The 26,483-nt window shown below is 39.2% G+C and overlaps 1 protein-coding gene, 1 long non-coding RNA gene and 1 other non-coding gene across 4 annotated transcripts in view; 1 reads left to right on the top strand and 2 right to left on the bottom strand.

Annotated features, from left to right (window-relative positions):
- Positions 1-21,602, top strand: part of EPB41L4A (erythrocyte membrane protein band 4.1 like 4A) — a 118,224-nt gene extending 96,622 nt beyond the window's left edge. The window contains exons 17-23 of the mRNA XM_063181167.1: positions 3,828-3,905; positions 8,221-8,340; positions 13,700-13,747; positions 14,330-14,398; positions 15,256-15,366; positions 16,393-16,474; positions 17,507-21,602. Of these exons, the coding sequence (XP_063037237.1) occupies positions 3,828-3,905; positions 8,221-8,340; positions 13,700-13,747; positions 14,330-14,398; positions 15,256-15,366; positions 16,393-16,474; positions 17,507-17,635 (637 nt within the window). The 3' untranslated portion in view covers positions 17,636-21,602. The remainder of the gene's footprint in view (positions 1-3,827; positions 3,906-8,220; positions 8,341-13,699; positions 13,748-14,329; positions 14,399-15,255; positions 15,367-16,392; positions 16,475-17,506) is intronic.
- Positions 21,603-23,287: 1,685 nt separating this feature from the next.
- LOC134432439 (uncharacterized) lies at positions 23,288-25,985 on the bottom strand. 2 transcript variants are annotated; one of them, XR_010031331.1, is made up of 4 exons: positions 25,778-25,985; positions 24,785-24,891; positions 23,940-24,152; positions 23,288-23,484 (listed from the first exon to the last, which is right to left on the bottom strand). It is a non-coding gene; the product is annotated as an uncharacterized LOC134432439 (long non-coding RNA). The 2 variants fall into 2 exon arrangements; XR_010031332.1 differs by having other exon boundaries at positions 23,945-24,152.
- Positions 25,345-25,477, bottom strand: LOC134432637 (small nucleolar RNA SNORA13). Its single transcript, XR_010031378.1, has one exon. It is a non-coding gene; the product is annotated as a small nucleolar RNA SNORA13 (small nucleolar RNA).
- Positions 25,986-26,483: the final 498 nt, after the last annotated feature.

Below are 26,483 nucleotides of genomic sequence, written 5' to 3'. Positions count from 1 at the left end.
TGCTCCTCCTTGCTCCTGTGCTCCTGCTTGCACTGCTGGAATAAGGAGACAGTGGAGTGCGTTTCAGTGTCAGAGGCTCTTGGAGCTTGGGAAGGCGAGGAGGCAGTCCCAGGATCTGAATCACTGCAGCAGCACGGGAAAGGAACTCTGGCAGAGATACAAACATCTCAGGACAATCACAGGAAGCCAGAGAAAGTGCTCATGCACTTTGTACTTACTATGAGATAGAATGTTTTTTGGAAGGATGTTAACATTACAAGCTGCCAGTGGTAATCTTGTGATAGATGTCCAGCACATAAAACTGGAAAGATTTAGTTAAGCATCTCAGGTGGAAAGCCTCAGGGCTCAGAAGGGACCTCTTACCACATGTTTGTTATTGTACATTGCAAAAGACCTTCTCCACTTCCTCACAATTTGGCTATTCTCCTCTCATTTTACCCAGAAAAAGACTGTGCCAGAATGTGAGCTTTCCTCAGCCCTCCAAGCCCCCTCCTAGGCAGTATTTGTTGTGTCTCTTGTAAAACTGACTATGACTTCTTTCTGGCTCCTTATGCCAGAGTATATATGTATTCTACCTGCAAAATATTAAATATATTGCATGACAAGGAAAACAGGGGAATAAAGGACAAAAGATACCTTAAAATTGTTAGAGATAGGAATGATCTCATGTATTCTTGCACCTGATTTAGGAAACTACATTTTTCCTGCCCATTTTTGGTATTTTATTCGTTTTAATAAAAGATGATAGTTAATATTCAGTGAATGATGATATTCTGACAAACAAGCATGAGCAGCTGCCACTCAGCTGACAGCTCAGGAGTCCTTCTGTCTCCCCACAAATGCTTTCCTGACAAAAAACACAAGGTAATTCAATGAGCAATATCCAAAAGGTGAATCAGATTTTCATTCCTGAAAAGTTAGAGAAAGGCTCATCTTGAGTTTGATCAATTTGGATGTTTTATCTTATCCTTTGCCTGCCATACTGTGATTTTTGGCTGTTTTGGTACCTTATGATATAAATTACTTAAATCACATGAAAAAACTTCTTGTCCTACTGAAAAATGTAGAAGAGTCATGTTAATGACCTGGAAGTGTGAAAGAAAAATGTTGCTCAGACAAGTTATTGATGTTGATGTTAGTGGTATATTTATTAAACATCTGATAAGACTGGGCTGGGGAAAGGTATCCTTTTGGCTGTGTTAAGTCTCCTGCAATTCTAGAGCATTGTTATTGCTCTTCACTCTTCCATTGTGCATGAGTGACTCATTTTGACATAATCTTTTAATCTTCCTTCTTCCTTTGGGATTACAATTTTCTGTATTAACACACATAATTTTTATTCCCACTTTGAGCTTCACCCTGAAGAGTGTATTTTTAGCTGGCAGCACAGCTAACCTGGCTTTAAATTATGAAGTTTGGGGATGACGATGCCACTGAAACTGTTGGAAAAACAAAAAACCCTCCAACAAAATTTTTAGTATTAGAGAATCAAGGCATTACTTTATTCTGGGTAGGATGTTGTTCTGACCAGGATGTCCACAGAACAACAGAAATAATTTCATCTTCACATACCCTCAGTGTGCAGAGGAAATAATTCCATTATGCATGTATTTTACCAGACTTTCCCCTAACTTTATACAGTCAAAACCCATAGAGATTCATTGGTTCAATGTTCATTGGTTTCAAGTTATGTAGTTCCCAGTATTTGGTTTTCTTTTGGATATGAATTTGTTTTCCTCCAATGCTAATTTGGTCCTCATTCCTATCTTTCCTTTCCCAGACCTGGTGTCTCTGACCATACCAGGGTTGATATTTAGAGTTGATGGTCATTAATGGTTGTTGATGGTCATTATCTTTTGTGTTTCTTCTGTGCTACTCCCAGTCTGTTAAGATGTTAAGTTCATCAGGCCTTGCCTAGTGGAACAATGCCCTGAAAAAAACTTCAGTTCCTTCCCCCAGGGCAAAGGTGAACAAACCTGACTAAAGCTATAAAATTGGAAAAAAAATTAAACTTCGTATCTTTTCCAACAGGGAGAAGCTCCTTCTCTGGGGGAAATTTCATTTTACCAAATTTATTTCCTTCAGGCAAGCTGGGTTGATTTTCCTAGACTTTAGCTGTCCTATTATTCTAAGACATTTCTATTTGAATGGGAGATATTTGAGTTCATGATTTCCTAATTTGGAAGAGAGGGGAGAACAGACTCCATTGACCAAGGGATTTAAAGCCTCAGCAATTTGTTGGAGGCAACTATAATTTACTGGTATTATGGAGAATTTCATGAGGCTCTCAGGTGTGTCTGAGTGATATCTGTAACAGTGTCCTGGTCATTTAGTCCTAGTCCTCCAGAAAGCAGAATGATGTGTGCCTGAGCAGATAGAACAGCTCCATGCTGCATCCTTGCTGTTCCCTGGGAACAATCTTCTCTCATCCTGTTTGGGCTCTTCTTCCTAAACCATTAGAATATGCACTGAGCAGGTGCTAGTCAGGAACTTCCTATATTGTCATTAAATGCTTCCCCTTACCTGTTACTCACACCTAAGGAACTGCTTTGTCTCCTTGGCTTGTTTGAGGTGTAGTTCAACAAATCTGCCCTCTTAGAAATGTCAACTAAGAGTGAAAGAAAACCCAGGAGGCATAAGAAAATATATATCTCTACCAGCATCATCAGGAGTTATCCCCTTATAGGTCCTATTTCGTGGCCAGAGACCTCAGAAGAAAGATTCTGTTTTCCATTGAAGCAAAACCATCGCTGATTCCAACTCAGTCAGCCTAAATCCTTGTAGACCAACTCCTGTTAACATCAGCCAGCTTTCCTCATTAATCAGCTGGGCTGTCAGTACAGCAGAGAAACATGTCTGTCTTTGGAATCACAGAAATGTTCAGGGTGGGAAGGACCTTTTTCAGATCATCAAATCCAACCATTCCCAAGCCATCCTCACACTAATGAGCAAATAATCCAAACCAGACGGTGATGAGAGTGCCAGCTTTAGCCAGTGATAGATAGAGTGGCAGAGTCCTGGATTCGAGGACCAAAGCCCTGCAATCTGGTCTGTGTTCTCCAAAATGCAGTCACAGATTTAAGGGTCTCAGGTAGTAGAGAGGAGTTTGCCTGTAGGGAGCGCAGCCTTCTTTTTTCCATAAAGAGCAGCAGAATCCTAGTGCTACTGGTGTTTCTTCCATGCTGCCATTCCCTTCAGACAAGCTGGGTTGAGCTGATTTTCTAGACTTTAGCTGTCCTGTTCTTCTAACACATTTTTGTTTGAGTGGGAGACATTTGAACTAATGATTTTCTAATTTAGCATAGAGAGGAGAACAGACTCCATAGACTGAGGACTTAAGAACTTACACAGTTGAAGGGAATAGAATACATAGACCTGTGAGCATTTTGTTTTGCCTGCAAACACAGTGTTCTGAGTAATTTATGCTGGGTGTACCAGAATCTGCAAGAAGAAAAAAGCCATACAGATTAGAGATGAAACATTTCACACCTTCAAGAAACAAATTGATGTGGCATTTACAAAAAGAATGCTGAACAATAAAATAATAAAAAATTTTAAAAATAAATGAAACAGTGAAATTATTAAAATGAAAACAGCACTTACCTGATACTACAGTCTGGGTGCACTACTTCTGGAGCAGTTCTTCCCAATCAATTAATAAGAAAAAGATAATATGACTTTCAGGTGTAGCCAAGCACTCCAGAGTCTTTTAATTCTGGTTTTCTGAGTAATGTCTTTACAGTGTTGTTCTTTCTTCATTTAGCACTGCAATAATTTTGGTGTTAGTAGATACATTCATCCTGAGATGTTGCTTTTCTCTTCTCCAGGTCACGGTCCCGTTGTAACACCAGCAGTGGCAGTGAATCTGAAAATTCCAACAGAGAGCATCGGAAGAAGAGAAACAGGTGACAATATATTAAATATTTTAGACAGGAATACATGAAGAATTTCGTGTCTTTATGAAGACATTAAACACACAAATGGAGATGGACTTTTCTCAGATAAACACAGTAAAAACGGATTTAACATATTTTATGTGAATAGAGTCCTCCTGAGGCAGCTGAAGACCCTTTTCTGAATAAGAAGAGTGATAATTGCCAGAATACATCATTATGCAATGAATTCCTGTTCTCCTGTTCCTTGGGAAGAGCTCAGTAATGAATTACAAGATCAAGTACAGGGCACACTTACAAAAGACTTGTGGTATAAATGCAAATAAAGTGGATAATATCTTGATAATGATATTCTCAGCATATACTTTTACCTCACAAATTCAAGTGCAGATTTTTTCAAGCAGAAAATAAGGTGTTGAGAGGTAAAAATATTTTTAGTGGCTATGAATCTCAGTGTTGTTTTTAAATTCATGTATTTAACTGTATAAAGATTTTGTTTTCTGAAATGTCAGGTATGGACCCAAACCTAAAATGTGTACAGCATCAAGTTTTAATAGGACAGCAATAGTTCATATCAAGTGATGCTAACAAGTTCTCTATTATATATTCTATTTTTCTTATTGCTGGTATGAAAAAGATGACATAACTACTGATTTCCTATAAATTCCCTTCAAAGCTGTGTATTTTATGTTGCACTGGAGATCACAACATCCTGGAGGTATTTCTGAAAATACACTTTTTAAAAGCACATAGAATTTCCTCATATTGCATAAACACAATGCAAGAGAAGTGTAACTAGACAAAAGAGGAAGTGTTTTAAGGCAAAGTTTCTAAGTTACTGTCTGCATGAGCTGCCATCATTTCTTCATGTCTTATATTCAGTGATAAATGATTTCCAGATCTCTGGAAGGTCTGAGAAATAACTGCATGCTAGACAGTGCAGCAGGAGTATGCAGTAGAATTACATTTTCAGCATGACTTGCAGTAGTTAAAGAAAAATTAAAAACCATTGTGACACTCACATGGGATGGCATAAAGCACATCCGAGACATGAGATTTCTTTGAAGCTTACCTAAATCAGAGCACAGTCTTGTAGGGTACTTGGCTAACAATAACCTAGTGTGCCTGGAAGGTTTATTTTCTAGCTGAAGTTTAAATGACATGCTGAGTGTAGTTTCAGTGATCAGCAGTACATGGTATTTTGTATCCCTTTCTCCCATAACACTCTTGACAGGTTTTTTTCCTCTTGTGAAACTCCTTCTGCAGGGAGATCCACAAGCAAGTGAAAGAAATTAGAGACTGACCACAAGAATGTTTTGAACTGTAAGAAGGATTAAGTACTGCTTATCATTTTTTGAAGAATGAAAGGGCTTTTACCCACATTTCCTCACTTAATGGAAAAAAAGAATTAAAATAAAAAGAAAAAAAGATCCATTTTTTTTCTTGTTTCTAAGTTTTTCACGTTTTCAGAAATGGAAGATGCAACAAAAATGTTAATGTTTGAGCATCTGTTGTTCTTAGGTGATCACTTGAAATCTGACCAGAAAAAAGATCATTATCGGTGTTAGATTAAACAAGTACTAAATGAGCTAGAAGTCTAAGACTGGTTCCTTGTGAGCAGATGCAGGAAAACAACCAGTCATAATGAATTTCTGCATTTTGTTAGCAGGCATAGCAGGAACATAACAAGCTGGAAGGTCAGAGGCTCTGAGCAGCTTTCCTGTTTTCAGAGATGAGCCAGCAATAGCAGGGTTAAATAGGGCATTATAATGAGGCTTGCAACTGCTGTTACCCAAATTTCTGCTGTTGCATAGACTAATACAATTTATTTCCCAGTACAGTAATCAGGTCCCTGACACAACCAGAAACAAAAGTGGTTTATTTTATTGAAAAAAAATACTGAATATTCACATTAACCAAAGAAGTCAGCTTCTGGTCACATTAGAGTAGAATATATTGTTCACATGACAAGAGATCACTGTGAACTATTTGCCAGAAGAAAACAAATTATCAGAGAAAACCAGAAACATAGATGAGAGCTTCTGAAGGTAGAAAACTAGAAAAATCTTGGGGAAGATCTTTTTACCTGATCTCAGTCTTTGAGGTTTCACTCCATTATAGAAATGTTTTCTCCTAAGCAGATGTTCATATGAAACTGAAGAAGAACCTGTGATGAGCATATTTCAATCACAGAAGAAATGCATTTGCATTTTCAATGCTGTGGTCAAAATTTATTGTGTCGATAAAAATAGATTAAAGGAGCAGGCAGTGCGTACTGAAGCATACTTTCCTTCCTGGCTACACTTAGAAGATGCATCTGATAGATTTAGAGAGTGACTGAATGGTTGAGGCTGGCAGGGACCTCTGACTGTCCAACCACTGCTCCAGCAGGGCCACCAAGAGCTGGTAGTCCAGAACCATTCCCACACAGCTTTTCAGTATCTCCAAGGATAGAGATGCCACCACCTCTCTGGGCAGCCTGCGCCAGTGAAAAGTTTGAAAGGAAAACTGTAATGGGCTTTTGGGGCAAGGGCAACAGTTTTTAATCAAAAATATCTTTAAATAGAAAATTAAGATTTGAGCTAAGTTTCTTTCAGCTTTTTTTTTTGTCATTTCTGTCACCAAAACCCTAAAAAAATTGCCCCAAAATTATTAGAATTTGAACATTGCCTTCAAATAATGTATCTAATATAGAGATCATGATACCTTGGTCATCTTTTACCTTGTTAAATGTGAGTATACTGCCTTTCTTTGCAACTGCAAAATGCATGTTCTTCATGTCTCCATCTAGCAGAGTTCTGCTATGGTGCAACAGTACTTTGAGTTTGCTAACACCACTTGTTTTAATAGCTGCAATGCTAACTTGATATATTTAGATTTTCAGTATTTTTGTGTAAGTGGCTGCTGTGTGTGGGAGGCAGTTGGTGGTGTCTATACCATATGGGATGATTGCTGTTTGCACAAATTGGATTATTTGGGATGAAAATCACAACTCATTACTTGTTGCTGTGTGAGTCTTTCTACTAAATCCTTAGATAGAAGTTTATGTTAATACCTGTCAGCAGATTACAGATTTAAAAAGATTTGCTTAGAAATCAAAACCTGAGGTTGCAGTCTTCTCCAGATGCTTCATACCATTTGGTAGAGTTGTGTCTGTTTACAGTAGTTGGGGATTGAGCTCAAAATTCATTATGCATGTGAGAGAAGATCTGATTAAAGGAAAAGCAGAAGCCTGTGTAGCTGGTTTAGCCTGATACAATTCAAAACTCAAAGAGAAAAGTACATCTGAAGTGAAGAGCAACAACAACACACTTTGCATTGCCTACATCTCCAGTGTAATCCCTTTATCTCTGTTGGCTTCCCCCCTGGCTTCTCCAGTATCCCAGCCCTACCATCCGATCAGGCAATCTACACTTGGGAGATATTTTCCAGGGATGTTTTGAAATCCCTGCTGAATTTTAAATTCACTTATGTGACCAACATATCCATTTGCTCCACTACCTTAGCACTTCATCCCAGCAGTCATATGTGCAACCTCAAAACTGTGGGAAGCATCTGCCTGGAGGGCTGTGGCATTTGGAATCACTGCAGCCTCCTAACAAATGTGCTGAGTTGACAGGATTTTGATATTTGGCTCAATCTGTAATGTATTCCATCAATGAATTAATGGATTAAAAAAAAAAAAAAAAAAAAAAAAACAAAAAAAAAAAAAAACCCAACTTAAAAAAAGAAGGAATAAAAGGCAGAGCATGTCATTTAGATCCACACAAGCCATGATAGGGACCAAACCCTCAGGGGAAGGTGCAGGAGTGCCATGAAGATCTGCATGCATCCTGAGCTTTGTTGCAGGTTAAGATGAAAGGATGATTCTTCTGAGTGGAGACTTACAGAGAGGATTTGGATCCTAGGAAGTTGCATGCTGCAGTAAAGTGCTTCTGAAAGTTGTAGTAGAAGAACCTTGTAGCATGATGTGTGTCTCCCATTTGGTGCAGATGAGGTAGAGGGGAATATGTAAACAGGGAAAAAATTCCAGATGTTCGCCTGGACTGGGAAGAAGAATGCAAGTTGTGGATCTGTCCTTAAAGGCATTGATTGTTACATTTTTGGCTCATGCTGTTTCTAAATAACAAATCAGCAGGGTTTTTTTTATATAGTTCTTACACTAATGCAGTCTGGAAGTATTAGTTAAAATTTAGCGAGATTGAAGGTTAAATACAGCATGGCAGGAGCAGATTTTCTGGGCGGTGGGGGTGGAAATACCCCATTGCTTCTCAGAGCATCCTGCCCTGAGAGCCCTCAGACTAAACTCTTGGTACCTCTTTTGCAGATTGCGGCAGGAGAATGATATGGTTGACTCGGCTCCTCAGTGGGAAGCTGTGCTGCGGCGGCAGAAGGGGAAAACCCAGACAGATCCAAACTACCGGCGATCCAGGCACAGATCTCGATCGTACGTAACCCTTGAATCCTTTGATGTGTAAATTAAGGCTGTTGAATCGTGTTAAAGAGCAGGAGGAATATCTCCAGTGTGGCGGTGGCCCTCCGCTGCAGAGATTTTCATCTGGCATACTCCCCTATTAGCAGATTTGTCTTTGTGGTCAAATTGCCTTTTTTTCGTGATTTGAATTTTAGGGCACAAATAACGAAGACAGGGCTTTGTAACAAAGCTTCTTAGAAACTCTGTCCATCACCTGGGAAGAAGTCCAGGATGGTTCTGTGGCTCATTGAACATCAGTTCTGTAATGAGTACAGTGGTTCCTCTTTTCTGGGCAGCACGTCTGTGGAGGCATTGAGATTTTACTTGATAGCTGCAAACATTTTAATGGAATACACGCACACCTGTTTAATCATATAATATCTGCAGTGGTGTTCCAGATGAAAGCAGCTGCTCATGTTTCCATGTCAAATTATCCCTGACAAGCAGCAGTCAGTGATATATTGCATCCCAATGTCAGGATTTCCATGATGGAGCTGTACTTCCAGGCGCTGCTGTTCCTGCTTGCAGCCTGTTCTGACATGGTGAAGTTATCAGCTTTTGAAATTAATTTTCTCAAGCTAATGAAAATGTTGATTTCCTTTAATTTATCTTTCTCTTCTAAAACGGCCTGCTTTTGGGGCATAGACACACTGTTTGGTATCACTGAAATCATAGTCAGCATTGAAGTTTCCAGCATTAAAATCCACTTGAGTTCTGTCTTCAGTTGTCCATGTTGCTAGAACTCTGCTGTCTCCAGTTTTATAGTGCAGAGTTTTATTTCTTTATGAGGAACAGAATTTACCTTTAAAGATCCAAATATTGGAATTTCTTCTTTAACAGACTTTGCACAGACTTGTTCACTTTCAGCTGTGCAGAAGTCTTGTGTTATTAGGTGTAATTATACAATGATATATTACTAAACTTTAGGAATATTAAAGCTTACTTGTATGGAATCCAGTGAATACAGTTCATTTAATATGATTTTGGTTTGTTTTATTATATGCAGAAAGTGCTGTAAACTAGGAAATGTACTCGGTTAATAATGGTTTCATTAAATTTGTAGCCAGCTTTTATTTTTTACCCACAGGCCAGGTAAATCTCATTGTTTGGACTGCACGGGTTCCCTCTTGTGGTTGACTTAACTTATGAAATGGCTTTGATTTTCAAGCACAGTGACATTCTGAGTTATATTTCATTCAAACTACTTATAGCAAAACTACATAGATGTTAAGCTAGTTAATCTAACTTAGAAAGAAAAGGTCCAAGAAGAAGCAAAGAAATGAAGAAGTCCTGAAGATTTTGGAAGCCATCTCATTTCTTTTTGCTATTCTTTTAGTTATTCATGTGTTTCTCCTTTTTATCCTACTCTCCAGGTTAAAAAAAAAAAAAACGCAAAACCGAACAAACCAACAATGAAATAAGCCCAAACTAATTTTTGAAAATAAATTTGTAAAAGGCATTTTACTGTTAACATGTAGTACATTATAAGAGAATGTATTTCATTTAGTTTGGCTTAGCTGTTTGTTTAATTGACTGGATACAGTTCAGAAGAAAAGGAAACATAATTCCATAGGTTATGGTTGTTTTGGTTTTAAATGTTGTCAAATGGTCATTTCAATGTGCCCATTCAAAAATTGATACAAACCCTTAAATTTAGTAGAACGGGTAATTCTTTCACAGTAAGGCCATTGTTGCATTTTTAAATGGAGCTTCCCTTTGGAAATGTGAAGTAGTGTCTGAAATGTTTGTTACTGTGCCTGGCATAGTGCATTTCATTTGCTTGATAATGAGTAATATTAATAATTCGTGGTGGCAAGGTGGTGTCTCCTTGGACTTGGGAATAAAAGTATTTGACAGGAATTTGACCTTTCTTTTTCCTCAATAATAACAATAATAATAAATAATAATAATAAATAAACAAATGCAGAGAGCTCCCAATTCTAGTTCCACAGGGTTTATTTTCAAGAGTTCATGTAAAACATCTGTGTAGCCAAAGGGCTTTTTCTAATTAAGAAGAATGGCCATAAAATTCCATGGCTATTTAAATTTACCATTTGTGACTCAAACTGAAATATTAATAAGGGTGCAGATGCAGGCACAAAAAATAATGTAGACCTTATTAATTTGTAGAGCTGTTCCAGCTTGTGCAAACGAAATAAAAAATAAACAAAAAACTCCCATGAGATTCATCACTTACTGGGAAGTCCCATTAGGTTTCTTGTGCATTAGAGAAACTGATTAGCATGCAAATTATCCAGAAGGTATTGATTCAGATACTGAGACAGGACAATCTGAGTCCTAAATATCAAACCAGTGAGTTTAAAAAAAATTCACAGTAAAAAGATGAAAACAAAGTAAAAGAGGAATTGTGATCTGACTTTAAAGATTTAACAGAAGAACTGCTTTGTTGTGGGCTCTTAAGAACCATACCAACACGGATGTCCTATGCAGTATATGCAATACCTACATTTCATCTTACATTTCACTTTTCTTTTTGTAAGCTTTCTGTCATTTTACTTTCAAAGGAAGGGGGAACAGGCCTATGGAAAGAAAATGCCTTAATTAAGTTACTTTATCTGCATCATATTTCTTTATATTATTTGGTGGGGAGCTAACCTGAATAAATGCTGTAAGGTTATCCCAGTATGGTAACACTTCTTAAACAGATGGAAAATAACTAGATGCAGGGTGTGAAGTCTAAGGGAAGTTTGGTCTGAGGAATCATTGTATTTAGCCCATTTTTCTTTTTTTTTCCCATGGTATGCCATACTGCTAAATTGGTATTTTACAGGAAAGTATTTATTATTAGTGTAATTGCAGGGATGGAAAGAAGGAAAGTGGCAGAGATCACAGAGCAAAATACCTGGAGCCGGTCACAGAAAGCAGGAAGCACAGTTCCTAGAAAGTGGAGAAATGATGACATCTTCTTATTTAACCATTCTCTTTCCAGGCTGCCCCACAATTAATATTTCTTACTGTGGGTGAGGCTACACATGATGCTTTGTGATACTTGAGTCTTAAGGCCAGGTCCTGAACTGCTGTATTTCCATGAATAAGTAAAAGCCATGAGCTGATCAAATGGGTCAGTGGTGTGCACAATACCCTGCTTTGTGCAGGGCCTGGGTTAGGGAGCAACCTTGGGGCTTTGCTTCCTCGGGCAAACTGGGCTTGTAAGCATGACAAAGCCTCCCTGGAGAAGCTGGCATTTTCCAGGGAGCTTTCACATTCCCTGCTGTCTGATTATTCAGCCTCAGAAGAGGATGCCTATCTTTCCACCCCCAGGGTGATTGCAGGGTTTGCAGCTGCTATTTTGTGAGCAGAAAGATACATGGGGGCAGAAATCAGTTCAAAACTGAGGGGTGGAAAAGGCTACTAAATGCCACTGAATTTACTGCATCAGGGAGTTAAAAGCAGCATGGACAGATGCAATAAAGTGAAGTAAATGCAAGAAGAGTGAAGGAGTATTAGGAGTATTGTACTTAGCCCTTTTTTTTCCATGGGATGCCATACTGCTAAATTGTATTGTACAGCAAAGTCTTTATTATTAGTGTAATTGCAGGGATGGAAGAGGGGAAAATTTCAGAGATCACAGAGCAAAATACCTGAAGCTGGTCACAGAGAGCAGAAGGCACGGAGAGAAGTGAAAATCAGAGAAAACTTAATGCATTATAATAAACAGAAACACAAAAATGTTTAAAAAGCTCTGAACACAGACAACAAATGGACTGTAAACCACCCATGCTGTAGCTGTTGCCATCATGAGAACCTGAGGAACTGGAATAGACAGCAGTTTGTCAAGGACAGGAATCATCCTGCCTGGAAAGTCTGGATGGTGAGCCTGAGGTGGTTATGGATTAATTAATTTTAGCCCTACTAGGGAAACACAAATGCTAGGTTGTTTTTCATCCTTTGGTCCTTCTCTGGTGTTTATAAACCAGTTAAGTAGTATCTCCTAGTACTTCTGCTCCTATAAAATCTAAAAAATATCCCAAAACACCACCATTCCAAAATATTCCGCCTTTACATCAGCTGTATAGTGTTTACTGCAATATACATGTCTCTGAACATTATTCCTAGGCTGATAAGCCAAACATGGTAAAAATGAAGATCTCTGCTGTCCTTCTTGATCTGCATTTAAATTTGGATAATATCCCTCCTAAAGCATCTTTGAATATGTTAGGCCTTTTTGTCTTGAGAAAAAAAATCAGGCTGTATGACCTGATGGTGTAAGACAGTATTTGAGAAACTTTGGGTGTGTTTATGTGTGCTATATGTGTCTAAAAGTTGTATCCCTCACATCTTAGATAGTGTGGAACAGTCTAGCTGTTGACACTGAGCTTATATAATGACAAGGAAAAGAGTTACCAGATCCATCCATACAAGTCCTTTCCACTGTCTAAAATCTTTACTTATCTATTCCTCTGAATGGGTTTGGGTGAATTCCAAGTGCGGTTTAAACAACAGTGGTGGTTTTGCACTTACCTTGCAATAGAGAAGCAAAAGAAAAGTAAAAATAAAGGGGTTCTAGTTAGAAGCATCTATTCTGTGATTTAGTAGAAAATGCGAAATCTGCCCCTCAGGCTTGCTTTGCTCCATCTCTATGTCTGCAACAGGGAGATTACCATTTTTAGTAAATTCTTTGTGTGTGAATTGAATACTTACTGAAATATTTACGTGCATAAGTAGGCATAGTTGCTATTTTGATTAGTTTGTTGCTGGTTTGTTTTTTGTTTTTTTTTTTTTTTTTTTGTATTGGACACCAAAAATTTATAAATTAAGCACAAACCTTTTTTGGAGATGACCAGAGAGAGGCTGCACTGTGATTGCAGTGGAGTTGTTTCATTCCGGTTTTTCCCAGTGGTGTCCATGGGTAATGGCTGGGATTACTGATCTGTGGCCTGTGGCCTGTGCTTCCTTCTGCCCACCAAGGGCTCTGTGGGCCACAGGACATTTCTGAGGGCCTTTTTCAGAAGTGTCATTCCAAAACGTGTTGTCCTTGGAGGGATAAATGTTGGCAGCGACTGGGCAGTGATTTGGCTTGGGGAATTCTGCTGTTGTTTATATTTTATGTACACTCTTGCTGAAGGCTGGTGGAACTGGAATTGTGATTGAGGAGGGCCTGTCATTCAAGAAATGACTTTTCGGTTGAAATACAGTGATGAAGTTTAATGAATTTTCTGAGATAACAAACCTTAAAATTGAAGTCACTGGTGGATTATATTTATCATGATTTCTGTGCAGGGTCTGTGCTGTTAAAAGTTATTTGGACAGCAACATGGTCAGACAATGGTTTTCACAGCTGAGCCTGTGTTTTCTTTGTTGATATTTATAGGAGAAGCCCAGATGTACAAGCTAAAGAAGAACTGTGGAAACATATTCAGTAAGTATGGTCCTTGTAGGGTCTGAGAAATGCTTGGTTTGCCTTTAATGTAGTTATTCAAATCCCCTCCACTGTGGCACTACACTGATTTAGTTTCAGTAAATTATGTATATATTAAGATGTAGAAGATACTGCAGGTCACTGAGTGCACTGAATAAAGATATGACCATCGTATGTAAATGAATTGTTAAAGAACAATACATAATTTTAGGGATTTATTCCTGTGTGCCTTCCAAACTATCAATATTGACACTTTTAGTGTGACACCCCATTACCCCTTAGGAAGATATTTAGCAATTCCAAAGCATGTTCACTGTTCAGCACACATAATATTCATGATATTGTGAAGCAACAAGATCAGATTTGCAGGGAGGTGAGAAGAAGGTGGAACAGGATGAGACATGCAGTTGAAGCAATCAAGGTGAAGTTATACTTATTTCAAAGTAAGTGTCCTATTTTATGTCAAGATAGCTTCAAGGCTGACAACAGATTGCTTTAGTAAATCTTTTTAGCCAAATATAATAAAAATTTTTGCACTTCACAGTTAATGTTACATTTTTTACTTTTCCAAATCCTTTATAGGAAGGAGCTTGTGGATCCATCTGGCCTATCTGAGGAGCAATTGAAAGAAATTCCATACACTAAAGTAGAGTGAGTTTGGTCAGAATTTATTTTTTGTGAATATAAAAGCCCACTTTTCTTACTTTACTGTGAAATGTGTCCTACTGAAATAGGAATGGGTTTACATACAATCTATAAGCTCATATCTATTCCAAATACTCCCCTAGGATGGGTTGGGTGGGGATACTTAATAATCTTAAATCAAATATTTTTACTTTTCAAAATAAGAAAAAAACCCCATCTTAATCTCTCCTAATGTATCCCACACACTCATGAACGTGTCTGTATGTTCTGTATTTCTCCCTATGCTAGCTTTTAAACTTATATTATAAACTACAGTACCAGAAAGAAGTGAATGCAAACAAGAAAATATTTTTTTTCATAAACTTCTTCTTTGTTTTAAATAGTCCAATCATCCAAGGCACTCTTTAATCTCTGCAACCCCTTCCCTGGGTTGTCATGGGCAGCTGCCAGGGCATACCTATTTCCTTAAGAACCAACATCCATTTTGCTGCAATAATTGCCCATTTGGGATTCCAAGTGTCAGTGCAAGCACAAATGGGATCCTGGGTTGCATTATAATGTACTTCCAAACACCACTAGGCAAAAAAGCCTGATGTTAAGGACATATAAATTAATGCATTCTTCATTAAAGTTCCATTCTCAAATATGAGCATGCCAGTTTGTGACCTCTGCTCTCTTAAAGCACTGAATTCCAAGTGCAGACTTCTAAAAAGAAGCATCAGCTCTTTAAATTCAGCCAGTGCAAGAAGAAGCTGTCTGTTATACTTCAGTACGAAATGCGAAGACTCACTCTGCAGCTGAATTTGTGTTCTGTGCCAAAGATCTGGTTTACCAAGCCCTGGTGTGAATTCTGTGTCTCTCAGGACTCAAGGCGACCCCATCCGCATCCGGCACTCGCACTCCCCTCGCAGCTACCGGCAGTACCGGCGGTCCCAGTGCTCCGATGGGGAGAGATCTGTCCTGTCTGAAGTGAAGTATGTGAACATGGTTATTAGCACTGAACTAGTCTAGTGCAGCCCAAAAGTTGACAGAGTTCATGGTGGTAAGAAGCTGCATAAATGTGGCTTGTTGGTGGCACAGGGTTCAGGCGACCCCCTGAATAGTATGTCTTCAGAGCTAAACATGAAGGAAACAACTCCAAAAACATTTATGGTCTGTTCTCAGCCACAGTGGTTTTCTTGATCCATTTGAAAGGAAGAAAAACTGAAAAGGCTAAAGTAAACCTGTATTGGTCTTCAGTGGTAGGTCATAAAGCTGCTTAGGGGATGAGAGTCTGTGGGTTACTTTCCAAGTAACTTCATCCTTGATAGAGTTAAGATGTTATCTGAGTTAGGCCTGTAATTTTTTTCATGGGAACTCTAGTACAACCCCCTTCATCAACTGGTGGATCAGTCTTCCCTAGAAGGCTGAAGAGTACTGATGAATGGAAAAGCAATAGCCCCATTCTTGGTTGCAGCAAGCCATAAAAACATGAAAAGCAGTCCCCACCTGGAAGGCTAATTTTAGCTGGATAGCACCCTGAAGGAGGTGCAGCACACCCGTGATTTCATGTGAGACTTGTCTTTGCCATGAGGGTGGCTGGGCCCTGGCAGAGGTTGCCCAGAGCACCTGTGGCTGCCCCATCCCTAGAAGTGCCCAAGACCAGGCTGGAGGGAACTCTGATGGGATAGTGGAAGGTATCTAGGCCTATAGCAGGAGGTGGAACTGGAGAATCTTTATGGTCCCTCCAAAACCAAACCATTCTGTTATTCAATAATGTTGTTATTCAATGTTGTATCAATTTGGGCTCCTTCCAAAGACCAGGAAAAGACAGGAATGGGATGGGCTATGCCCTGAAGGTGCCCAGAGGATCAGCATGACAGCTTTCAGATGTCCTAAGTCAGGTGATAGAAGGCCTTCAGATCAATAGAGCAGTCTGTATCAGTTTCATTGTTCTTCCTCTGCACAGTTATAGTTTACCTCATTAAAGCAACATCCATTTTGTGATATCATAATTCCAGTGTCAAAACTGATCTGGTCCCTCCACTGCCTGTTACACGATCTTCAGATGGGAAAGTTCCCAGCATCCACATGACTCAACAGGTTAGTGATTGTATATCCTTTTCAATTTTCCTTTTCATTGGAGAGAGAAGTGGAACTCTAGTGCTTTATTTAAGATAGTCTTTGATTTACAGTGAAAAGTAAAGATGAGATTTTTTTTTTAAATCAAATTTTTGTATTTTACTTACACTTTGTTTGTATTCCCAAATACATGTGATTCTGTAGCATAAGCCCCTGTGAACACCTGCTCCAGCTGTTGGAGAACTCTTTCCCAATCTGATGCATTCCTAAGATGCATCTCTGCTTGTCACTGAAGGAAAACTGACTTTTACCACTTCTTGAATTATGCAGATGTGGTTGTAATGCAGGTATAATCACATCATTTATTAATCTCTTTTAGAGGTTGTCTGAAGAGTTTTGTTGCTTGGGCTTGAAACAGTGCTTCTTTTATTTTCCTTTCTCTTTTATCCCCCCCCCAGTCCCAAATAATTTTTTAGCCTATTGGCATCTAAAAAGGACAGTAGTTGCCTTATGTTCATCTAACTTAATCACTGTCTTTCATCATATATTACACTACCTTATCTCTCAGTTTTGATGGTTTTATTGAGCTCAGAATGTGAGAAGCAAATTCTATTCAAAAGCGCTCACAGGTCTTTTGTGCAAACACACAAAAGGAGAACCAAAACATGGAAGGGAGAATTCCAGACACCTAACTTACTACCAGTAATGTTAAAATGTGTGTACAAACACCTCTCTTTTCCCTCTGCCCCAGGCTCCCTCACGACAGTGGACGCTAATTCCTTGTGGGTGTTTACTTGCAGTGTTTTGCTAAATATCAACATGGCATTCCCTGAATAGGCAATAGCACAAAGAGGCAGCAGCTGGCAGGAGGCAAGAAGGGAAAAAAGTTCTGTTTGATCAAATAAATGTAGAGACTTTAATATTCCTGATGCATGTGTATATACGTATACATGAATTGCCATACCATAGCCTAAGGCTTTCATAGCAAGTTAGCAAAATACAGTGTTTAAATTCTGCTGTATGTTTTCAACATGTTTAATTTATGCTCTTCAGAGGCAGAATGGATCTAAGGACAGCCTGATAGAAGAACCATCTCTGCTGTCCACTAATAATGTTGATGGAAAACCCAACACTAAGATTGTAAAAACTGTACAGGTGTCACGCTTCAAGGTGGAGACTTGACTGATGAATTGAAGATGGTGAATGGATTTTGGTCTTTGGAAAGTGAGAATTTGTTTATGTGTGCAACAGAAGGAACTGAAGTCGACGTGGTGGTCTTTCCTTTGGGACACCTGGCAGTGCAATCGGCTTGCTGGGAAGACCAAGCAATGGTTTTATCACAAACACCATTCTAGTGGGGTGACTGATTGAGAACAAGCTGCCTGATAGACAACCAAAACCAAAATTCTTTGCAAAACTGAAAGATCAGTAGTTACATTTCCAAAAAATGAACAACAAAAAAAATTGCTGCAACAAAACAGGCTTCATGGTCTGCTCTGTAACTGAATAGCCTTGTTTCAAGAAGTGACTGTTAACTGACATGATCAGGATCAGATGCTTCAAGATAAGTAAAATAGTAATATTTTTGGTCAATTGTGCAATACAGTGTGATATGGGGAAATTATCTTCACAATTTATATGGGGATCAACTTATGTTCTGAGACATAAGGACAAATAATAGCTCTTACAAGAGTTATTTTAACCTAGCACAATAACAGACGCTTGTGTTGTTGATACAAATTCTGACTCAACCCATTTTAGCTCAAAAACAGTAGACTCTGTAACATGCTGTAGGAGTGCATTCCAGAGATGATACAGACTTACTTTGCTTTGGGCAGGTTTAAGTGTTCTAAATTTTGAATGTCCATTTGTGTATAGGGACTATATAAATGAACATTCCATACCACAGAAATACATTTACCAACTTATAGTTAAGCACATTGGAAACAGGGGAAGATAAATTGACCCACTGTGTTAAGACAGCTTAACAAGGCACTTCAGTGCTGGTTAAATGAAACTTGTGGAGTAGTATTTAAAACAGCTAGAAGATAGCGCCTTTTTGTTTTTAAATCTAGATTAGCAAAATCTGTCTTAATATCTCATATAAAATAATCTGACACTTTTCTCTGAGCCATTTCTACTATGTTAAAATGACAAAGGCAGTATTTCAGGTATGAGAACTATAATTTTTTTCTATTGTCATGGTAGGAATACTAAGTTTTAATGATGCTGCACATTGAGTGGGTTATCTTCTAATATATATCTGAAGTGATGCCTGGTTCTCCTCTTGTCCTATCACTTCTTACATATATCTGAAAATCACTTCTCTGCCTCCCATTTGTCCACAGTCAGCACATGGATGAACCTTCAGGTGTTGCTGTCTTGCTATAGAGCTTAGCAAAGTCTTTGTGTTGTGGAAGTAATTTTTTGCTAAATGTAATCATTGAACTAAGTACTGAATTTGTCAAACAGTGTCGCAAACAGCTGTAGCAGCTCATGTGCCTTTCTACATCTGTCCTCTCTACACTCGACCCTCATAACCCACAGAAATTTGCAGTGATCCTGTGTCTTCCAGTCCAAGCACAACCAGGGAATTGCAGCCCTGTCAGAAAAGCAACACCGCTTGAGAACTGGAGTTAGCATAAGGTGTTTAAGTTACACTTTTACAAGAGGCATGGGATTACTAATACACATATTAACTGACTAGACTGGTAAGCAAAATGTTGTACAATGTGTTTTATTTTCCACTTTGTTTTTTGATTCTTCATTGTTTCACAATGTGGTCACGTGGATGTTACCAGCCAGGGTGGCCGCCATACAGTTTGTATATTCCTATCACAGTATACAGTGGTCTCTAGGTTAGCAAGTGCTGCAGGGAAGGCAGAGTCATGTGACAAATACTTTTCTTTGGTCATTTACTTGGGACAGCTCTGCTTCTACAGTCTCAGTAAACAAATCTAAGGGAAGGAAAGAGCAAGATAAAAAAAATTAATGTAGTAAAAATTCAGTTTTCATGCAGGTTCTTTAGAATTTTTTGAATTTCCTGTGGATTTAATTCAAGGACATTGTTGGGCTTGGTTTAAAGTATTTGCTCAGATTTTTAAGTTTGTTAAATGGTTTCGTTGTCATTGCTCCAATTTAAAGAGATCCTGTAGGGTCTGTTTATGACCTTCTGTAGTACTGTCAAGAACAACAGTCAAGAAAAGTCCAAACAAAACAAAAAAACAAACCAAACCAAAATGAAAAAAAAAAAAAAATCCAAACCCAAACCACAACAAAAAACCCTGATCAACCCCTAGGAAAAAAAAAAATCACCATGGCAAAATGAAGAGCATCACAATCTTTTTGGAAGGCAACTGAAAAATGACAAACTATACAAGAACTGATTAGTATCAGCAACGAAAGCTGCTCCTTGTTCCTTTGAGAACATATTCCAGCTTGGAGCATTACATGCTTATAGTTTGGTGCTTTCTAATCATTACTATTAATTTGCTATCCTTACCCAGCACAGGTAAGTATCACATATCTACTACTGCAGGGGGATTTGTGTTATTGAGAATTATCTGTACATAGTGTACCTATCTTGCCAATCTTTAAATATTGATCAAGGTTTATATCAAACCTCATGCTTTTCTGTATGCTTTCATCTTCCTGTGGGCCTTTTGTGTGTTATTGCTGGATACCCTCAGCCAAATGCATGGTATTTTACTTACTGCACTACATCAGAAGATAGCTTGTCTAGTCCAGTAGTGAAAGGTTTAAATTCTCAAGTCACTGGAGAGTTGTTTTGTAATCAAGCCAACTTTTTTGCATTTAGAAGAGAAGTTTGCAGAGAGAGCCCTAGATTTGAGTTAGTGATCTTCTCCCTTATAAGACTATGTAGGAAGCAGGTTTTTAGCCAGTCTGATGTTAGCCTAGGCCACTACAATCCAGTTTTGTGCCCACAAAAGACTAAAGATATAATGCCTCTATTACACATTTTCCAAATGTTTTGTTGTGCCAAAACAAGGCAAAACTTGCAACAAGGGTATCACTGTCAGGTAATAGTACAGAAAAGCAAGTTTTTTTTCGTATATGTGATCCTCCTTTCCCTTCAAGCTTCTTTTCCTCAATCATTTGAGGAAAAGCATCTTTTTTTATATATTTTTGTGAGAGATACACACAAGTGATCAATCACTGAAAACACTATGTCACAGTTATGCCTTCTACACCTAAACCAGCTCTACATGTCTAAGTGATCAGCCTCTTACAGCTCTGAGCTACACCTTGCCCCCTCCACTGTCGCTACCCTTTCCCAGCTCTCCTGTGGCGTTCAGTGCCTAGAGGCAGTTGCATTTTCAGATCTGGAGTCTGCATGTCAGTCTAAAATCCTTGTACAACCTGAAGAATCAGGCAAAGGACATGAGATGTGTAACAGTGTCAGGAAGTTTACCCTGGGGTTGAATGCCATACACAGACCCCTGCTCACTTGGACAAAGGACTGGTATTTGAGGCCTTCTCATCTTAATTCTCCTGAATTGATCTCAGGCTGATAATTTTAACTTTGTGCCTCTGCCTTTACCTCTTCTGAGACTTCCATAAGTGCTAAGCATTGGTAAGTTACAGAACTCTCACTAATTAGAAACAATTACAACATATTTGTACAACCTTTTGCAAAACATGTATTTTATACAATAAAGAGGGCTTGCTAACCACAGCACAAAAGCACTGTAGGGTATCCTATACTGGTTCCCTTGCTTAGTTGGCTGGTTTCTTTCATTTGGAACTAGCCCGGACCTGCTGTTTTCTACATTGCACCCTTTCCAGTATCACTAACTCTGCAACTTTATTCTAACCAAGCTCATTATATTGATGATGTTTGTTGCAAAGTCATTCCTATTTGAGTTGCCAAAGTCATTCCCTTTATGCAGGTGGATATTGAACTAAAGAGATAGCATGTTTTCTTTTGGGAAGATTTAATTCAGAACTCCCTAGAAAGGTGTTTAAGACAACATACATGAACATACCAATGTGATACATTTGTTCCATGTACATTAGGTATTCATGAAGCAACTGTGTGCTTTATTTCAAAATGAGTTTGATAGATGGCTGTGTCAATACTTGTGTCCAGGTTATTTAAAAGTCAAGTAAAACTTGAATTTTTAGGGCATTGCATGGTTGCCTGTGTGTCTTATTTACATTACACTAAGGAGCAAAGCCTTCAGAAACACAGATTCATTTGACACCACCATCTGGTAAAAACAGGTGTAGTACCAATTAAAATCCATTTGAGGATACAGCTTCTCCAGATTAAGTACTTGATCTTGTAGCAGGAAGTTGTAAGCTTTGCATTTCCAGTGCACATCTATACCAGTTTCCTTTCTCACCTAAGAATCACCAGAGAGCAACCAGCAGACTATGTAAGCTGTCAAAGCAAACACAGATACAGAGCCAGTGTGGCAGACACTCTCTCCTTAATGTGTCTGTTTTTATTCCTGTATTTGTTCTCCTGAGTAAGAACTGTGGTGTGTTGACCTTGGCAGGACACCAGGTGCCCAAGCTGCTCTATCACTCCCCTCCTTAACAGGATGGGCAAAGGAATTAGATGGAAAAAATCCTTGTGGGTCAAGATAAAGGAGTTTAGCAAAGCAGAAGCAAAAGCAAAAAATAACCAAACTCCAAAAGATTTACTTTTTCTACTTTCCAGGAGCACATGGTGTCCACCCAGTTCCTGCAAAGTAGGGCTTCAGTGCATGTAGTAGGTTGTTCCAGAATATGAATACCTTATCCTTTCTCTTCAGTTTATATTGCTGAACAGATTCTTATACTGATTTATACTGATCGTTGATTTTTTTTTAAGGGTGCGATTCAGTTAGCCAGTCATACAAAGTAAAAGGCAGTTCTAATGTTTAACATCATACTTCACATTTACCAGCATTATTATTTAAGTAATCTGTGACCCCTGAAAGCACCTATTACTTCATGTAGCTCACTTTTACCTTGTTCGACCCCACTATAACCCCTGTATTACATATTAAAGCTTGGGGTTCTACATCTTTTTTAGTTGAAAGGAAGCCTACCCTGAGGTTGATACCAATCAAGTATCTAACCCTGGGGTTATGTACCAATCATCAAATCCTGTCACTAGCTGTTGCTCATGAGATTTTTTTTTAAAGTTTTAAAATGCTACTCCTCTTGGTTTTATACTTCAAGAGCAAAGGCCCATGAGCAGAACTCCTGAACAGATGGTATCTTCAGGGAATGTAATCCCTAATAAAAACCCTAAACTTTCAAGTACATCCCATAATTACAAGCTGGATCTCTTAAAAATTAATTACTCTTGTCTAAACCTCCTTCTCTCTGACAAACCAAAAACAACCTTGCACTTAGAATTAGTAACATGCTTACATTCAGTACTGAAAAATCACAGTGCAAGATACACAATTTAAGCATTTGTTCTTCTGATAAACCATGTTAAGTCTTCCTAGAAAAATAAGCAGCAATCCCAATTACCTCAAGAGTATTTCACTCCAAGTTATGCTGAAGTACCACATGATGTAGCTGGTCACAGTGATAATAAACGAAGCTTGTCATTCTCCATGCTGGAAAAACACCTTTCCTGCTATTTTTAAACCCAGGTTTGCTGAATTTTTACTTTTTTAATTTCTGTTTTTGCTCACAATACAAATCTCAGCCAACCCTATCTCCAAATACTGCAGGAGACCATGGTTTAAATCATCACATCCCAACTCACTCCTAGGCTTTGTTTCATACAGAGATTGTTGGTATCCCAACAATAACACAAAGAAGTCTGAACTCTGAAACAGAAGCACTAAAGCTTGGAAAAGACAGAAATTCTGAGAAGAGAAACATAGATCTTTATTTTTTTTGTCTATATAAACATTACCAGACACTGACACAATGCAGTTAAATGCACTTTGTATTGTTACATGGAGGCTTAGTAGTCCATCTTTTAAACAGTTTTTTTGTTTCTTAGGCAGGAGTGTTTCAATAGAGGGGCACTGCTCTCAGGCTAGTTCTAGCAATTCTTCCTAAGGAAAAAATAAACACACAATGTGAGACACATGTAGGACACAGCTCTTTCCAGTAACATCCTCTAAATCCCCAGCACTAATACAGTATTACAAAGATGAGCTTCCCCTCATCCCATGGGCAAAAAGGTAAAATTTGCACATCTAATTTTTAGGAAGCCTGTCTGTAAGAGAGGTTTTTTTGCCCACCGAAGCAAGAATTCAGATTATAACTACAGGCTGGTGGCAGTAATAACACTTTCTGGCTAGTGGGAATCAACAGAAATTTCTGCAGTACTAACTTGTGCACATGACTATGCAGTAGAAAACACTCTGGGAACAGTAAGCCAATAATACACGATTTAATAATTTTATGTTGGAAAACAAGCATCAGCCCTGTTACTGGACACTTTACTACTAATGGATTACACAAACTTTTCTCTTCCCAGAGAGAGATTCATACACAGAGTGCCCACCTTACCCACAGTGCCTGGGGTGCAGCAGGTGTGGATGGATTTCACAGGCTCACTTCCTACCAGCAGAAGGGGTAACGGATTCATTGCATCTGTGTTGCTCAAGCAGATTCTCACATTTCGTTGATGAAACTTTCAGATGTTATTACTTTCAAGAGCATTATGGCCACCCTGGAGGAGTTTCATCACTTCACTGAAGATTAGTTGTATTTTCTCCTGAAAAAAACCCAACCCAAACAAAATCTACAGTGATGTAGTACAGGATCATTCTTACACCAGATTTCCAGTATTGACCTATAAGTTCCTGGCTTCAGAGACTTGGATTACATGTCACACCCTTGGGTATGTAGGTTACACAAAAAAAAGACTTGATAGTGCATGTGATTTTTATTAATACTTTGTCTGTACTAATGAAATTTGGGCTGACTTGCGCTACTCAGCTTTTCAGTAGTGTTGGCTTTTCCAAGACTTTACAGTGAAGCAGTATCTGGCATATTCAAAACTTTCTTTCATATTTTGCCAGTCTTTTTAACATTTTCAACCTTTATGTTCTGAAATGCACCACAATATCACACCCCTAAAAGCAAACATGAGAAAGCAAATCCTTGTCTTGAACACACTGGCAGCCACACACTGATTTAACAAAGCCACCCACACCAAAATTTTTATTCTGTACCTTCCACTTTGCTCTTTTTGATAAGAATATAGCCATCAGGCAGATCTCACTCTCACTGTTTCAGTTCTGATTTCTGCTCTAAAGTCATTGTGCCTCCTCCTCAGCAGAAAGCCTGCTTCATTTTAACAGCAAGCTACAGGACAGAGTTGCACAAGGAATTATTGCTACTCACAGCTCTGCAATCAGCACTTGGCAGCCTCTTCCCACATGCCTTTCTCAAGCTCAGAGGCCTTCACCACACAGAGAGATCCCAAACTTCCAGCAAAACACACCAGGAATCTGCAAGAAGCATTCCTAGCATTAAACGTTCTGTCAGGAATTTGACAGTATCCAAGAACACTTTACACTTTCAAAACAGCATCAAGGAAAGCCCACCAAAAGAATACACAACATATTATTCAATACTGAATAATACACCCACGAACATACAGAAACAAAACACAATTTTTCCTCTTTAAGAAGATTTAATCTTTTCTGTGCATGAGTATTAAGGTGTAAATGTCTTTTTACAGTAGAAAATCTAGAAGCCACTGCTAGAAGCCTGGAAAGTTATGTACTAATTACCTGCAAATGTAATGACAGACACGAGAGCTAAACAATGCTAAAAGTGGCCATTATAATTTTAGCTTTTCCTCTTTTAATAACTGTCAGATTCTCCACCTTAAAAGACTGCAGAATAAAATCTACTACATGGCTACTCAACCATACTATTCCTACATGTTGTTTGGGGTTTTTTGTCCTTGCAAAAACAGAAAGGAGGAAGGTACAAAACCAGCTCCCTAAACCAGTTTGAGCAAGAATTCCTCTTTGCCTTTTCTGACACCACATCCATCCTGGACAGGAATGAATGGGCAACACAAAGACCAAAACTTACATATGGGAACTCTTTACTCCTAAAATTAAATTCACAGTTTATGAAAAAGAGAAATTAATCAGCTGAAAAATATTTCAAAATTCGCAATTAAGTAATATTATATACAGGGCAAACACTTAATATGAAAAGCCAAGAATACCATGATCCTGGAACACCTTTTGGTCATGGTGGTGCACGCTCCGGCCACTGACCAACTTCCATTGCTTTCATTTGGGAAATAAAAAAGGGAGAAGACATACTTTGAAGACGACAGAGACACACGAACAGTACAAGGAGTCTAAAAGGACGTACTAGAGATAAGTGCCCGATTTCGAAGACAAGCAGCACCAATAATAACACCCTCACACCGCAGCTCCCTCAGCAGCCGCGGACGCCGTGCCGCTCCCGGCGTGCCTCCCGCGGGGCGAACCATCCCTCCCGAAAAGGAGGGGGCACGCCGGGCGCCGCCTCCACCTCTTCCCGCAGCGCAGCGGCCGCGTACTGACTCTGCCGCAGACGCGAGGCTACAGATTCAGCCATCCACGGAGAAGGAGTTCTGAGCAGGCGACACCGCCCTGGAAAGGTCGGGGTGCAGACCAGCATCGGCTCTCCCCACTGTCTTACCGCGGCGATGGAGGCGCCTCCGATAGGGAGGCGATGTCGCATCCCGCTGCGTGCGCATGCGCAGTGCCGCGCCCGCCGAGGCGTGTGGGGGCTGCTGAGGGGAAGTTGCTAGTGCTTCCTGTTCCTTGTGGCGGCTCCCGGTGTTCCTGGGGCCTTTGTGGGGCTCCCTGTGTCCCCGGGGCCTTTGTGGGGGCTCCCTGTATTCCCTATGCCCTCCCGGCGGGCAAGTTCCCGGGGTTCCCTTTGTCTTTACGGGGGCAGATCACGGTGAGGTGACTGCACGTAACACCCCATCCCGTGCACGGCTCGCTCATGGTTGCGATGCTTTCAGGTAAAATTGTCTGTCCCCAGGCTGAACTCCCCTCGCCTTTTGTAAACATAACCAGTGCCCTCA

Source organism: Melospiza melodia, chromosome Z, assembly GCF_035770615.1.
Source record: "Melospiza melodia melodia isolate bMelMel2 chromosome Z, bMelMel2.pri, whole genome shotgun sequence".
In the NCBI taxonomy this organism is placed as follows: domain Eukaryota; kingdom Metazoa; phylum Chordata; class Aves; order Passeriformes; family Passerellidae; genus Melospiza; species Melospiza melodia.
Note: the sequence above shows the minus strand (reverse complement) of the source record. Positions and strands in the feature narration are given on the sequence as shown.